The 14770-nt window shown below is 42.7% G+C and overlaps 2 protein-coding genes and 1 pseudogene across 3 annotated transcripts; all 3 read right to left on the bottom strand.

Moving 5' to 3' along the window:
• Positions 1-4143: 4143 nt before the first annotated feature.
• LOC104768191 (uncharacterized) lies at positions 4144-6189 on the bottom strand. The gene has a single exon (XM_010492117.2). It carries the CDS (start codon positions 6187-6189, stop codon positions 4144-4146), a length of 2046 nt encoding a protein of 681 aa, XP_010490419.2.
• A 2528-nt stretch (positions 6190-8717) lies between these two features.
• On the bottom strand, positions 8718-10103 carry LOC147921016 (uncharacterized). Its single transcript, XM_087501343.1, has 3 exons — positions 10099-10103; positions 9001-9441; positions 8718-8913 (listed from the first exon to the last, which is right to left on the bottom strand). Exons 1-3 carry the CDS (start codon positions 10101-10103, stop codon positions 8718-8720), a joined length of 642 nt encoding a protein of 213 aa, XP_087357469.1.
• Positions 10104-10377: 274 nt separating this feature from the next.
• LOC104747873 (uncharacterized) lies at positions 10378-13974 on the bottom strand (annotated as a pseudogene). Its single transcript, XR_015590497.1, has 13 exons — positions 13666-13974; positions 13290-13465; positions 13122-13205; positions 12775-13016; positions 12448-12691; positions 12222-12301; positions 12014-12098; positions 11697-11833; positions 11510-11623; positions 11377-11424; positions 11179-11263; positions 11036-11086; positions 10378-10906 (listed from the first exon to the last, which is right to left on the bottom strand). The product of XR_015590497.1 is annotated as an uncharacterized LOC104747873 (transcript).
• Between the last annotated feature and the right edge of the window lie 796 nt (positions 13975-14770).

Here is a 14770-nt window from a genome sequence, read left to right as displayed (position 1 = left end):
GCCTGTCCTTTTTGAGGACGACTGTCAGCCCCTCGAAGATACCGCACACCTGTTTACCGTGGATATCTGGGCCTACCGGGCTTCCGTAGAAAGGTTAAGGCGGTACGCCAATTTCCTGGAATCGGCTGGTCCGATTTTCCGTGAGAGGCACCTGGTCGAGGGCCCGTGCACCTTCCTGGAAGACTTGGTGTCAAGAGGCGTTGAAGTTCCGAGGGAGAGACTGGAGACCCTAAGGCAAGCTCGTCAGTTCTGGCGAAGCGAACTGGATAAGGTAACAGTAGAGGAACCGCTGGCAGACGATCTGTCAGGTCCGCGGCCTCCACTTCGTCTACTGGACTGCCCCAAACAGTGATGGCGAAACCCTGACCGCTCCGGACGTTTTTTTTTATTTATTATTTTTTGTTTTTAGGAGAACTCAGTCGTTGAAGGGATTTTCCCCCTTTGCGTCTCTTTTCTCTGTTTTCTTTTTTGTGTTGGTCATCGCTCCAAAGCATGTAATGGGGATTGAGTTATTTAGAAAAACTTTATTTTAATTGGAATTATCAAACCATGTAAGAGAAATCAAATCCATGGTCGATATTTCGTACATCAGCTTGCCGACGAACTGAATGTATTCGAATAATAAGAAGAAGTTTTTCAACCGGAAAAAACTTTATTAATATATTAGCTGCATTCGCTTCATCTTTAAAAGATAAGGAATTGCCTACGTACCCCGAAGTGGGGATCAAGCCAACCGTAGTTCGTACTACAAAAGAAAGATAAATGGAGTTCGGAGTCCCGAAAACTCCTGGGTAGGATCGTAACAGCGACTTAGCTGTAATAACGTTTCAAGTGGGCTGCGTTCCACGAGTTTTTGATCTGTTCCCCGGCCATGGTTACGAGTTCGTAAACTCCTGGACGAACCGCTCTAGACATGAGGTATGGACCCTCCCATCGAGCGCCGAGCTTACCGGCGTTCACTTCCTTGGTGTTCTCGAAAACTTCTCTCAGAACTAGATCGCCCTCGTTGAAACGTCGCTGACAAACAGTCTTATTATAGTATCGAGCTGTTGCGTCTTGGTAATGTTGCACTCGAACTAAAGCTTTATCGCGCAACTCCTCGGCAAGGTCGTTGTGGTCGATCAGAATTTTGTCATTGAGTTCGGGATTATCAACCATCATAGTACAGCGAAGTGTCCGGACTCCTGCTTCGGCCGGGGCAAGTGCTTCGAGACCATATGCGAGAGAGAAGGGGGACTGTCCTGTGCTTCGCCGCGGGGTTGTGCGATATGACCATAGTACACCGTCCAAGTGGTCTGCCCATGCTCCCTTCCTTCGACCGAGTCGTTTCTTGAGTTCGTCGACGATCGACTTATTCGTGGCTTCAGCTTGACCATTACCTTGCGGGTACCGAGGAGTCGAAGTGCTGAGACAGATTTGCCACTTCGACAGGAAGCGTCTGGTGATCATCGAGGTGAATTGGGTGCCGTTGTCAGTGACAATCTCGTACGGAAGTCCGTGGCGACATATGATGTTCTTCCAGATGAAGTTGGTCACGTCTAGGGATTGGATCCTCGTGAAAGATTCTGCCTCCACCCATTTGGTGAAGTAATCGGTCAGCACCAGGACATACTTCTTGGATTTGGACGCCGGCAAAGGTCCTATGGTGTCCATGGCCCAGCGCATAAAAGGGTATGGAGCTGTCACGGTATTTAGCAGTTCGGGCGGGACATGCCGCATTGGTCCATGGCGCTGACAAGCTTCGCATTTGGCCGCGAAAGTTTCGCAATCGGCCATCATGGTAGGCCAATAGTGACCATCCTTTTTGATTTTAAGAGCGAGTGCGCGTCCACCAGAATGGTTGCCACCCTCGCCTTCATGCACCTCCATCATGATGCGTTCGGCTTCGTCCCGAGTAACGCAGGTAAGGAATACTCCTGACGCACTTCGGCGAAACAGCTCACCGTCCAAAAGGATATACCTGGCACTTCGGGCCTTCAGTCGTCGAGCTGCCCATCGGTCTGTCGGGACGATACCATCGGAGATGTAAAGTTTGATCTCAAGTTGCCAATCCTCCGGAGGTTTGGCGACGTCCGTCATATCTTCTATTGGCTCATCGACTTCCATCGGGACTGAGTCGTTGTTGATGACGGCAATCTGGCTGTCCGGATCAATGCTGGGAGCATCGATGCACTCAATTGGAATGGTACGTCGTAGCTCGGGGTCAGAGCGGTTTGCCAGGGCTGCGAGGGCGTCCGCTGATGCATTCTCGTTCCGTGGGATCTTTGTCAGAGAGAAAGACGCAAACTCCCCGGATAACGTGCGGACCAACTGTTGATATGCTCCCATTCGTTTGTTTTTGGCGTCGAATTCTCCACTGAATTGGCTGACTACGAGTTGGGAGTCGCAGTAGACCTGCAGGTGTTTGACTCCGAGTCCCCGGGCTAAACGGAGTCCCGCGAGAACGGCCTCGTATTTGGTTTCGTTGTTCGACGCTTTGAAGTTGAGCTTCAATGCTTGCTCAAGGATCTCACCGGTGGGGGATCGGAGGATGAGTCCCACCCCAGATCCGTGACTTGTTGACGAACCGTCGACGAACATTGTCCATTGTTCCACCGCGGGGGTGGGGTCGTCGAGCTCAGGCGATAGTTCGGTGATGAAGTCAACCAGAACTTGCGACTTCAGACTTGGTCGAGAACGGTATTCGATATCGTACTCGCTAAGTTCGACTGCCCACTTCGCCATGCGTCCGGATTGGAGAGGGCTATGGAGGACGGTTCGGAGTGGTTGGTCAGTAAGCACGACGATAGAGTGCGACTGAAAATAGGGGCGTAGTTTCCGTGCAGCGATGATCACCGCAAGGGCCAGTTTTTCCAGCGTGGGGTATCGTGATTCCGCGTCGTTAAGTGCTTTGCTCGTATAGAAGATGGGCTTTTGATCTCCGCGATCGTCTCGGACTAACACCCCACTGACTGCCGAGCTTGAAACCGAGATGTAGAGGTACAACGCCTCGCCGTCCTCCGGTTTGACTAACACTGAATGGCAAGTCAGATACTCCTTTAGCTGACGAAAGGCGACCTCACATTCCTCGTCCCAATGAAAATCTTTATTTCCGCGAAGCAATTGGTAAAAGGGGAGGCACTTGTCCATTGATCGGGCGATGAAACGATTCAGAGCGGCGATCCGGTCAGTCAGGCGTTGTACTTCTCGCTTGTTGGTCGGTGAGGGTAGTCCCAGGATGGCTTCAATCTGTTTAGGATTCGCCTCTATTCCTCGTTCAGTGACGATGTACCCCAAGAACTCTCCGGAGGTTACTCCGAACGTACATTTCGTTGGGTTTAATTTCATTTCGAATTGATCCAAGATGTCAAAACACTCCGTCAGATGTTGGACGTGCTGTTCTGCGATCAAAGACTTGACCAGCATATCGTCTATATAGACCTCCATAGTTTTGCCGAGCAGGTCTGCGAACATCATGTTTACCAATCGCTGGTAGGTTGCTCCAGCGTTTTTCAATCCGAACGGCATCACCTTGTAGCAGTAGGTGCCCCTATCTGTGATGAACGCCGTTTTCTCGCGGTCGGCCGGACTCATGGCGATCTGGTTGTACCCTGAGAATGCATCCATAAATGAAAGCAGTTGGTTGCCGGCCGTAGCTTCGATGAGACGGTCTACGTGTGGCAGAGGGAAGCTGTCCTTAGGACATGCTTTGTTGAGATCGGTGAAGTCCACGCAGACTCTCCACTTGCCGTTTTTCTTTTTGACCACCACCGGGTTAGCCAACCAATCAGGGTACTGGACTTCCACTATTTGATCTGCCTTGAGTAGTCGTTCGACTTCGTCTTGGACCGCCTTGACTCGATCCGGGCCCAAACGCCTGCGTTTCTGTCTGACCGGCTTGAATGTGGGGTCGATGTTGAGCCTATGGCACATGACTTCGGGGCTTATCCCGACCATATCTTTTGTTGACCAGGCGAATGTGGAAGCTCGAGACTGCAGAAAAGCGATCAGCTTCGTCTTTATGCGTTCATCGAGTTCGGACCCGACGGTCCGCAAGGGGTCGGAGGGGTCTATATTGACCTGTATGATTCGAGACTTCGGAGATTTGAAGCGATCCCGCTCCGGCTTGTGGGGACCGGTAAGACGGTCCCCGCTCTGTAATTGCTATGCGTTCTCCGCCGTCCTCTGCTTTTTTTCGATAACAGAGCACACTCGGGCTACCCTTTGGTCGCCATAAAGTGTGCAAATTCCTGTGCTGGTCGGGAATTTGAGGCAGAGGTGATAGGTCGACGGTACGGCTTGCATCGAATATATCCATGGTACCCCCAAAATGGCGTTGTAGATGGGAGGTGCATCAATGACTGCGAACTTAGTCTTCTGGGTCACTCCGCCAGCTCGTACTTGTAGCTTTACGTCGCCCATTGACATCTTAGCGACCCCATCATAACCTGTCAGCGTTCGAGTTTCGGGTTTCAGTTGGTCTGGTGTGACGCCCATTTTCTCTAACGTTTGCCAGCATAGTACGTTGACGGTGCTCCCGGTGTCGATCAGGACTCGTTCGACGTCGAAGTCGCCCATTGTGACCTCGATAACCAAGGGGTCCGAATGGGGATGTTGGATTCCTTTGGCGTCCTCCGAAGTGAATGATATCGGGTCCGAGCAGAGTGAAGGTTCGCTCGGAGCTGTTCGAAGGGTGCACACTTGTCGTGCCCTCTTCTTTAATGCGCGGACGGAGTCCGGGCAGTCCTCCGGTGGGCCAAGTATCATGGTTATTCGTCCTCGGGGAGGGGAATTGGCCCGCTCCGGGTTTTGCCCCCTCTGCCGCTTGGGAGGGCCGGGCAGTTCGTCTGCTTGGGGCGCCTCCTCTTGGAGGTTCACGAATGCTTCGTTGACCGGCTGTTGGACTACGTTAGGTGGTGCGTTGTAGCCTCGTCCACCACCCGCACCACGGCCTCCGTTAGATCGTCCGCCGCGCCATCCCCCACGGCGACCTCTGCCTCCGCGAACGCTTTTTGGCTGAAAGACAGCGTCGACTTCGTCAGAGAGATACTTCCCGTACAAATAATTCTTCAGGTGGACGCACTCATGTGTGGAGTGACCGGGGGTCATGTGAAAGTCGCAGTAAAGTTCCTTCGGGTCAGACGGCTGCTTGTCTTGTTCATCCGCCTTGGAGACTGCGTGGATGATGCCTTTTTTTCGATCCTGAGGTTCGTGGTGCTTGCGGGGTTCGTGATGTTCGACCCAGTTTTTAACCTTGGGGGGATGCGTCGATTGTTCGTCGTTAGTTTTCGCGGCTATTTGGGCCTCTTCTTCCTCATCGAGCGCGAATCTGGAAGCTCGATGCAGTGCGTCATCAAGGTCTTTGGGTTCCCGGATATTGAGGTCCTTTCGTAATGGTGATCCAGGGATCAGGCCCTTCCTGAAGGCTGCCATTGCAGCGTCCTCCGGGATGTTGACCTTTGTTAGCTTCTCCTTGAATCTGTTCAAGAAGCTGGCGATGGGCTCTCCTCGTTCTTGGGCCATCTCCCAGAGATCCGAGCTTGTCATGCCTCGTTCGATGAGGATTCGGTAATTCTTGAGGAAAACCTTGGACAACTGGTCGAAGTTGTCGATTGAGTTCGGCTCGAGCCTTGTGAACCATACCAAGGCAGGGCCGGAGAGGCTATCGATGAATAGCTGACAGCAACCGGCGTCCCTTTGTTCGTCGGTGAATCGTGCTTTAGACATGGTCGCCATGAAGGACGTCATGAACTGGACCGGATCTTTGTCTCCCTGGTAGATTGGAAGTTTCAGCTTGACGTTTGGTACGGCAGCTCGCGTTATCCGTTGAGTGAAGAGCGACTGCCGAGTCACCTCGACAATTCTATCAATCTCCGGAGCCGTGCTGATAGCCCGATGGAGGAGTGTGTTCATGCCGCTAATTTGCGACTTGATTTCTTCGAGTTCGAAGCAAGGTCTGGGGTTTGTGAGGCGGGCGACCGGGGCGGCCGAGCTCTCGTGTATCCGCGAATTCGGATTCGTTGGTCGAATACTCGACGTGGTGTGAGGGGGAAGATTCCTCCTGTCGAATTGTGCGTCCGAAAAGTCGAGACGACGAGTGAGACCGCCCAAGTTAGGCGATTGTCCGGCAAAGACTTGCGATGGGGTTGTCTGGGTTACTACGGCGTCGACCCTGCGATTGGTATCGGAGATCATCTTGAAATCCTCCATGGAGATGACTTGCGGGTTCTAGACCGCCGGTGTGGCATGAACAGGGAGATTTCCGTTCTGTGCGTCGAGCTGCTGCTCCGTGACGCGCGCATCCTCCTCGTTGCGGTGTTGTTCACCGGTGAGCTCTGTGTCGAGGTTGACTAGCTCTACTTGAGTTCGCCCCGCTCCCTGGCTGGTCTCCCCTTCGGATCTGATCCCGACTGGGAGTTCGGCGGAGGTTTCGGCCGGGTTTGTCGTTGCGTTGACGCGCTGACGAGAGTACATGGCGATGGCCGGCCTGGTCGAAACGCCACCTCGTGTTGCGACGTCATCCTGAGTGGATGCGACGCCTGTGAGATCGAGCATGCTGGAGGTTGTGCGGTTTGCTTCGGGGATTTCGTTGATGATGGAAGACATTATTGTCGGGCTAGAGAGTAAGTTTTCTAGAGACGATTTGCGTCCCCACAGACGGCGCCAATTGTAGAAACTAGGTTTCCACAATGAATTTGTTCGAGGAGGGAAACAAATTCAATAGAGTTATATCTCTAGAAAACAGATCTAAGCCTTCGAATTAAAGTAAAGAGGTAGAACTCAAAGGAATTAGGATTTATTGCCAAGAACAAAAGGAGAACTCGATTATTGTATTTGATTTTCGATGCCTTACAATGGAGAAGTCTCTCCTTCTTTATACATGTTCTAAGATTACAATATATATTCACTTTCCTTATCGGACGAAGTGAGATATGGAAAACTGCCTCATTGCTTCATTCGGCCGCCGTGCCGAAGTGGAAGTCGGCTCCTTCTTCTTCAAGGCGACACTTTGGCCGAACTGACTTCTTGTTGACCTAATCGAGCCCTTAACCGGTTTCCCGGTTAACTAATCAATTAGTATTTCTGGTTTAGCTCGGTATGTCGGGGGTGCTGAATCCCGCACCAACGAAAAAGAAAAAGAAAAATGTTATGTGAGAACGATATTACAAGATGATGATGTAAACTGTTGAGGTATGATCAATCACAAAAGAAGAAAAAAATAGAAGATTAAAACGGTGACCAATTAATTATTATCAACGAAAAAAAAAAGAACAACATTCAACTTTTCATCTGCGATATAGTGGATAAATGAGCTGAACAATTTTTCTTTGTAATTTGTTCAGTTTTTCAATTTTTTAAGTTGAATAAATTTTCCAATTTATTCATCTCAAATCGTAAAAAATAAGATGAAAATGCTTATTAACATGATCGTTAGATCATTGTGGTATTTGGGAAATTTGGGATTTTGAGAGATTAAGTGAGGTTTTAGGATATTTTTTTGGAATTGATTATTTATTTATTTTTTAACTTTTTTGATGATTTTGGGAGATTTTAGAAAAAGAAATAAAGAAAATTTAGAATTCAGAAGAAGAAGAAAAATGTAACAAAAGCGACAAAGAAACCAACTAGGATTGAGATCAATGCTTTTTCAAATTCAGAAAATGAATTCAAGGTGATGATGCATATGTGTTCTCATTTGGAGATAAATATGATTTTCACAAACATTGAAGAATGATGATTGAAAAGCATGAATATGTAACTTAAAAACAGAGAATGTAATCAATATGAAATCTCAAGTTCAATAAAATGGAGTTTACTAAGAGACTTAACATAAACTTCAAGTTCAATAACATGGTGATTGATAAGAGAATTTAAAATCTCAAGTTGAATAACATACTACTTTAAAGAAAAAAAACTCAAATCTTCCAAAATACTAGTTTCAATACATCCCTAAGTACATATGTTAATAATACATATGAAAGAAATTTCCTAAATTATATAAATATAAATATGTAAATATTTTTTATGATATAAAGTTACAATATTTGACAATATTATTGTGTATTGTAAATCTTGGAGAAAAGTGTTGTAAAGTCTTACAAATCCACAACAATTATGCTTTACATATATTTTTCAAGTCCACACACTTCTGTTTTTTTTTTCTTTTTTCTTTTTGGGCTATAGAAACATTAAAAGCTACAACCAAAAATTTTACGCTGAGGAAAATTGATAGATATTTTTTTGCTTAAGTTTTATTTAAAAACAAATTGATAAGAAACCTAAGATTAAAACTTATAAGTTATTTGATTATAAAACCTTAGCTTGACAACAACACTTGCAAATAGAATGATTGAGAACATGTTTTCTTCTTAAGTTTTTCTCTATGTGTGAAGGATTTTAGACTACATTTTTCAAATGAAATGTCTGATTTTTGGAGTAGTCTTTATCTTCCATAAGGTTTTATATACAGAGATGACAAAGGGGCTATTATGAGAACAAGTTAAGCAATATGCCACAAAGTGATCAATCAGCTCTTGAAAGTGAGAATGCCAAGGATTAATTCAAGCGATGCAATACAATTGGGTTAAAGGCCACAAAAGAATCATTTTTTTTTAATCTTATGTTAAATTATATTCAAAGAAAAAATAAACTGTTTTACAACTTGTGCAACATTTTTAGCAACATTTTTTGAAACACAAAATAGCTGAACCCATACACTTAGTCAGCCCCTTCTACAACTATAGTCGAGCCTGTAGCCATAATTGGAACGCTTCCTCATAACGCCGATCCCCCAACAGTCCAACAGCAAGGATCTGATCCTTAACTTGTTGATCGATCCACTCAATTAGAATTGCAGGGGTCTTTGGTTGGTCCCCATGACTTCGACCATTGCGTTCCCTCCAAACTGTATAAATCACGGTCTGGAAAACATACCTGATGAGAAAACCGCGAACCAAAGGGAGCTGAGAGTCAGATAAGTGATCAAGGAGAGTAGACCAATCGGTTGAGTAGCTGGCTTACAACAAACCCTTGGTGAGAGCTTCCCACACAGGAGAGACGAAATCACAAGCGAAGAATAGATGATCCCGAGTTTCTAGAGCAAGTTGACATAGCACACATGTGCCAGCCGCACTCCCATTCCAAGCAACCATGCGAGCACCAGTCGAGAGTCTATCAAGTGCAGCCAACCACACACAGAAAGAGAACTTTGGGGTGGCATGACGAAACCAGATCCCCATATGCCATGCCACCATGTTAGCCGTAACACGTATATGATTCCAAGTATCACGGGTAGAAAACTTTGGCCGATAAACATCGTTTTTACCCCTCCATAAAACTCTATCCGCACAGTTTTGACGCTGTTCCCTCTGCATAGCCAAAACGTTTTCAATAGCATTAAGGTGGTCAGCTCCGTGACGTCGTCGCCATCGGGCCCACGCCTCAGCAACAGAACTACGCCAACTGATCCCCAAGTCCAGAACACCACGATCACAAAAGAGTCATTTTCGAAAGAGATTGTCAAGAATTATACAAGATTCTCATTGGTGAATAATTAAACATTGCCATTCACAACTGGGTACAATATTTACAATGGTGGAAATCAAGATTTGATGAAGTTCAATTTTGTTGGATTGGAAGACAACAAATAAACCAATAGATTATCTATCAAAGTCTCCAATGCCAACATTTCATAGCTAAATTCTTGTACCAGTTTCAATTACAAAGGTTTTACATTCAAACTATTGTAATTTAGTTATCAATTAATCAACATATCGATGTTCAAAATAAATCAAATCTTAAATCAAGGCATTGGAACGTGACTGTTCGAGGCAATATGTGGAGGGATTTTGTGATGAGATTGCAATGAATTTATGGAATACTAATAGGTAAATGTGAACATTAATTTATTGTTATGTCAAAAACTCATAAGCTAGTAAGTTTTCTAAAAGATGGATTTTATTCGTTATGTCAAAATAAAATTAAGTTTAAGATGGTGTGTTTACATGTTTTAGTGTATATATATTTTTCTTTGTTCAAAAAAAAAAAAAGTGTATATATATTTTTCTTTATTAATATAGACAAAAAAATACAAATCTACAATATACACATAAAACTTACCACATGTTTTCATATTATAATAGTCACAATTGTATTTACCAATCATGCTTTCACTTAATCCTACTGCCTAAATTCTACAGGTACAGACAAATTTTTACAGCCAAAATCCTAAACAACTATTACTATAGTATTCAAACAAACAAATTGTACAGAAAAACAATATAGTATTCAAACAAACAAATTGTACAGAAAAACAAATGTGGTTGTCTATAAAGAGAATTCTTAAATCTTGTTTGTAAAGAAGTAAAAAAAAAACCTCGTAACCAAAATCAAAAGAAGTAAGAGAAATGAATCCGATATCTTGGATAATATATAAGAGCGTAGACAAAAAAAAAACATTAAAGAAGAAGAAGGTCAATATGCTAATACAAAAAGTGTTTTTTTTGGATGTTGCTAATAATAATAATAACTAAAGTAGCAACAACCACTGGCGGGAAGAAACGGTTGGAAACTGCTACTAGGGGAATGGCGGTACAAGAAAATTGCATGAACGCCGATTCTCTGGGCAGATGCAAAATAAATACAAGAAAAAAAAAAACAGCTGCGGAAAAAAGAAGGCAGAGAGATGATTTCTCGACATCTTCTCTTCTCTCTGCAACCGCGATTATGACTGTACATTGATAAAAAAAAAAAAAAAAAAGAAAAAAATGTTGAATGAATCAAGAAAAATAGTTACAGAAGATTTGCTTTGTAGAATAAACGATGTCTGGATTGAAATCAGCAGCTTTGGTGTCTCGAGAATTCGAAAATCATTGTTGGGAACCATCATCACCGGTTGAGAGTTTTGCATAATCAATTGCAGAGTCACCTGAGTATTGTAGTCAGATTAATAATGCAAGGAAAGTTCAAATGGAAGCATAATGTTTTCGGTAATGGTTTAGTAGCCCGAGGTGAGGAGTCGGGAGGACCATTTTAAATGTTAATAAACAAGACTTACTTCGGGTAGACTTAGTTGATGAGCGTGGTGGCGAAATGCCTCCTTTGATATCTACATTCATATTTCCACCAAACTATGAGAAAGGTAAAAGCTAAAATGACATAAGTCCACAAAAGAAATGAAAAAACAAACAGTTGTTGCACCTAAAGAATGGCGAGAACCACGAACGGCGTCAAAGTTTCTGTATGTATAGCCCACGAAATTGATATTTTGAGGGGTTATGCTCACCTACAGCCAAAAAAAAAAAAATACAAGAACAAAGGTCCGTTAGATCTATAAGTACAGAGTATGATCCTCAGTATATGTCAATCGTGATAAAGTTTTATAGCGAATAGTAGTACCTTCCATGACGGTCCAGATCCTGTTCTTGCTGGTTTTGGGCAATCGACCTAAGGAAAGAATCACGATATGATATCACTGAGAAAGAGCTAGCATAGGAACTCTTTTTATCCTCGAGATGGCACAGATTTTTACCTCATCGAATTTCATAAAATTCTGGGTATCAAGTTCTCCATTGACCACTGGCTTAAAAGCTGCATCCATCTCATAGAGTTTGTCCCATTCGACGTCTTTGAACCAAGGATGAGCCTACATGTGTATTGCTTTGTCAAAAAGAGAGAAGACTGAACAGTCTTTTTACTATATATACTGATATACGTACTTTAATTTGTTCGGCTCCGGCTCCATGAGAACCAAGCCTATGCTCAGAATCACAAAGCAACCTACAAATGAGATCTCTTGCCTCAGGTGTCAACCTTGCCTCCTCGGGGAATATTAAATGATTCTCCAGCTCACAATCTAAATCCATCAAATGTCAATTTATATTAGAGAGAAAAGAAGGTGTGAAGATCCTAAGAGAAACAGAGCCAACATTGAAAGCTTCCACCATCTTAAACTCTCATCTTAGCATCAACAAGCAAGTTCAAAATGATGTAAGAGCAAAGTGAAAAACACTGTTAAATTTAGCAACAAAATGACCTTTCTACATGTTGTTACGGAGTCATCTGAGTAAAATGGTGGATAACCAACGAGCATCTCATACATAATGGCCCCCAAAGACCACCTGCACTCAAATGAATGCATATGAGTCGATGAGATATATGTTATGTTAACGTAGGATAACCCTACTGACATAAAAAATCATGGAGGAAGAGTCATATGGAGAAGGACATTTTCGGTGACCCACCAGTCAGATTCTACACCGTATCCCTTCTTCAGCAACACTTCAGGTGCAATATAATCGGGCGTACCTACCGTAGAATATGCCTGTTTCAAGACAAGAGCACACAAAAAGCCAGAGGATTTCGACATAAACCCCAAACGAACATTTAAAAGCACACCCCCAACGGAGCAAATTTTAACGCATACCTCAGATGCGATATGAATAAAAAAAACAGAGTTTAATACTATACCAATTTTCTACGATTTATCTGCCAATGCTGCAGCTGTTCCGAAGGGCTCTTCCAACGCCTTCCACGACGTCCTATTGGGCAGTTCTCATCACCATCGATTGATTCATTTATATTCTCATCATTCAAAGGTTCATTTACGTTCATAGCCGAAATATTTCTACAATCGAGAGGCTTACAAAGACCAAAATCTGATAGCTTCATATGACCATACTTGTCCAACAGAAGATTGTCTGGTTTTATATCCCTGCAAAAGATCTAACCTCAAAGTATATACACACAATATATCGCTGCATTCAGCACAATTAGACCAGTAAGAAGTAGACTAACCTGTGAACATAATTATGCTTATGTATCGACTCAATAGCCAAAACACTTTGGGCAATGTAAAACCGAGCCACGGTTTCAGTCAAAGTCTCTTCCCTCATAAGCAAAGTCATCACGCCACCACCAGACAGATACTCCATGATAAGGTACAAATATTCTGGATCTTGGAACGAATAATAAAGCTTCACAATACAATCACTAGCAACTTCTGCTAGCAAGTTCCTTTCTGCTCTGACATGTTCAACCTATTTAGAACAATCAACCAAAAGGGTATCCTAGACTTAAAGCCAAACTTTATAACGCATAAATGTAAAATAAAGAGAAAAGAATGAGACAATTGTAAGACTCACTTGCCCTCTACTAAGCATTTCAGACTTCTTCAGCTTCTTCATGGCATAAATGTTGCATGTCTTTTTCTCACGGCATAGTCTTACCTAAGAAAAAGATACCGTATTTACAAATATTTAAAGTGGATAACACACCGAAAGTTCAAAGTTGGTAAATCCAAAAAGACTAACCTCACCGAAAGCTCCTCTACCAATAATACTGAAGAAGATCGAAATCATCAACGCAAAGCCTGTTCCTCATTAATCTAGTATACTCTGTCTCTTTCCTCTGCAAATCCTCCAGCAGCTCGAGATGTTCCTTTTATGATACATCTAAAGATGCTATCTTTTGTTCTAGCACCCAACGTCTGCAAAATCAAAACAACTTCCATTGATACTTTGGAGATATACACATCTCTGGATGAAAGATCTCTCATTATTTAACAAAAAAAAACGTTAAAGCTCCTAAACCAACACCATTCAATGCAGCACACAGCTTTTTCTTCTCACAGGAATATTAACAAACAAACAGATGATGATATGCAAACAAATTACACCAAAGATTAACCTTTCTCTACGTTGTTGAATATGCCTCATGCGCTTATTGTAATGGTCTTCAATATACTTCTTGGCTGCAGCAACTTTCTCCAATGTCGAATCTGAAACCAACCCTTCATCCTCAAAATTCTCCTCAGCCTCCGGCGTCACCTTCACCACCACCTCCTCGTCTTGATTCTCCATTTTTTTTTTTTTTGGTTTCTCTCCCAAGAAAAGAAAAGAAGAAAACAAAAAAACAAAAAACAATTCTTTTGGGCTCTCTCTAAATCTCTCGTCCTCTCTCTGTCAATTGTGAGAATAATATGATTGCGAGAACGAAAACAAGTCTCTTCTTCTCCATCGATCAAATGGCAAATTTACAAGTTTGGATTTTGCAATTCAGAGAAAAAAGGAATCAGAAATTATTACCTGGAAATTTTGTTTTTACTATTTTTGCTATTTTTAGGCAAAAAAGAAAGATTAAAAATTACAAAAAAAAAACACAAAAAATCAACAAATCAAAACCCGTGGAATACTATAAGTGGGTTAAATCAAAACTCTTACAATACTACATTACATTTATAATTAACCCTTTTTAATTATCATTTTAATAGTATAACTAATTTAATTACACTTTTTATCAACAATTTAATTTATATTAAAAGAAATATCTAGTAAATAGTTATTTGAAAATGAGACATTATTGTAAATTTTATATTTGTCTAAATTCATTTTATATAAATTTAATAAAAAATTATATATACTAAAATTATAGAAAAACATTACTTTGTGAATTTATATACATGTTTCATGATATATCATGGTTTTTAGGTGTTTTTAGTCATGATATAAGTCTTATTTATAGAGTCTTTTTGGTATTTTTAGAGTCTTTTGAGTTTTTACAGGATTTAGCATGGATGAGAGCATAATGAAGCTAAATAGGAGGATTAGAGCTTAATCAAGCATCGAGGCTGAAGCTGCAAAGTTGGGAGACGAATTCAGAGGATGCATCGATCGATGCAGATGATAGTGTCGATCGATGCTGGGCCAAAGAAGAAATCGGAAGTTTTCCCACAAATTTTAAAGATTTACAGAACCACCCCAAAGTTTCCTTATTTGCATCATTAGTCCCTGGA

This window comes from Camelina sativa, chromosome 19, assembly GCF_030686135.1.
Source record: "Camelina sativa cultivar CO46 ecotype springtype chromosome 19, ASM3068613v1".
In the NCBI taxonomy this organism is placed as follows: domain Eukaryota; kingdom Viridiplantae; phylum Streptophyta; class Magnoliopsida; order Brassicales; family Brassicaceae; genus Camelina; species Camelina sativa.
Note: the sequence above shows the minus strand (reverse complement) of the source record. Positions and strands in the feature narration are given on the sequence as shown.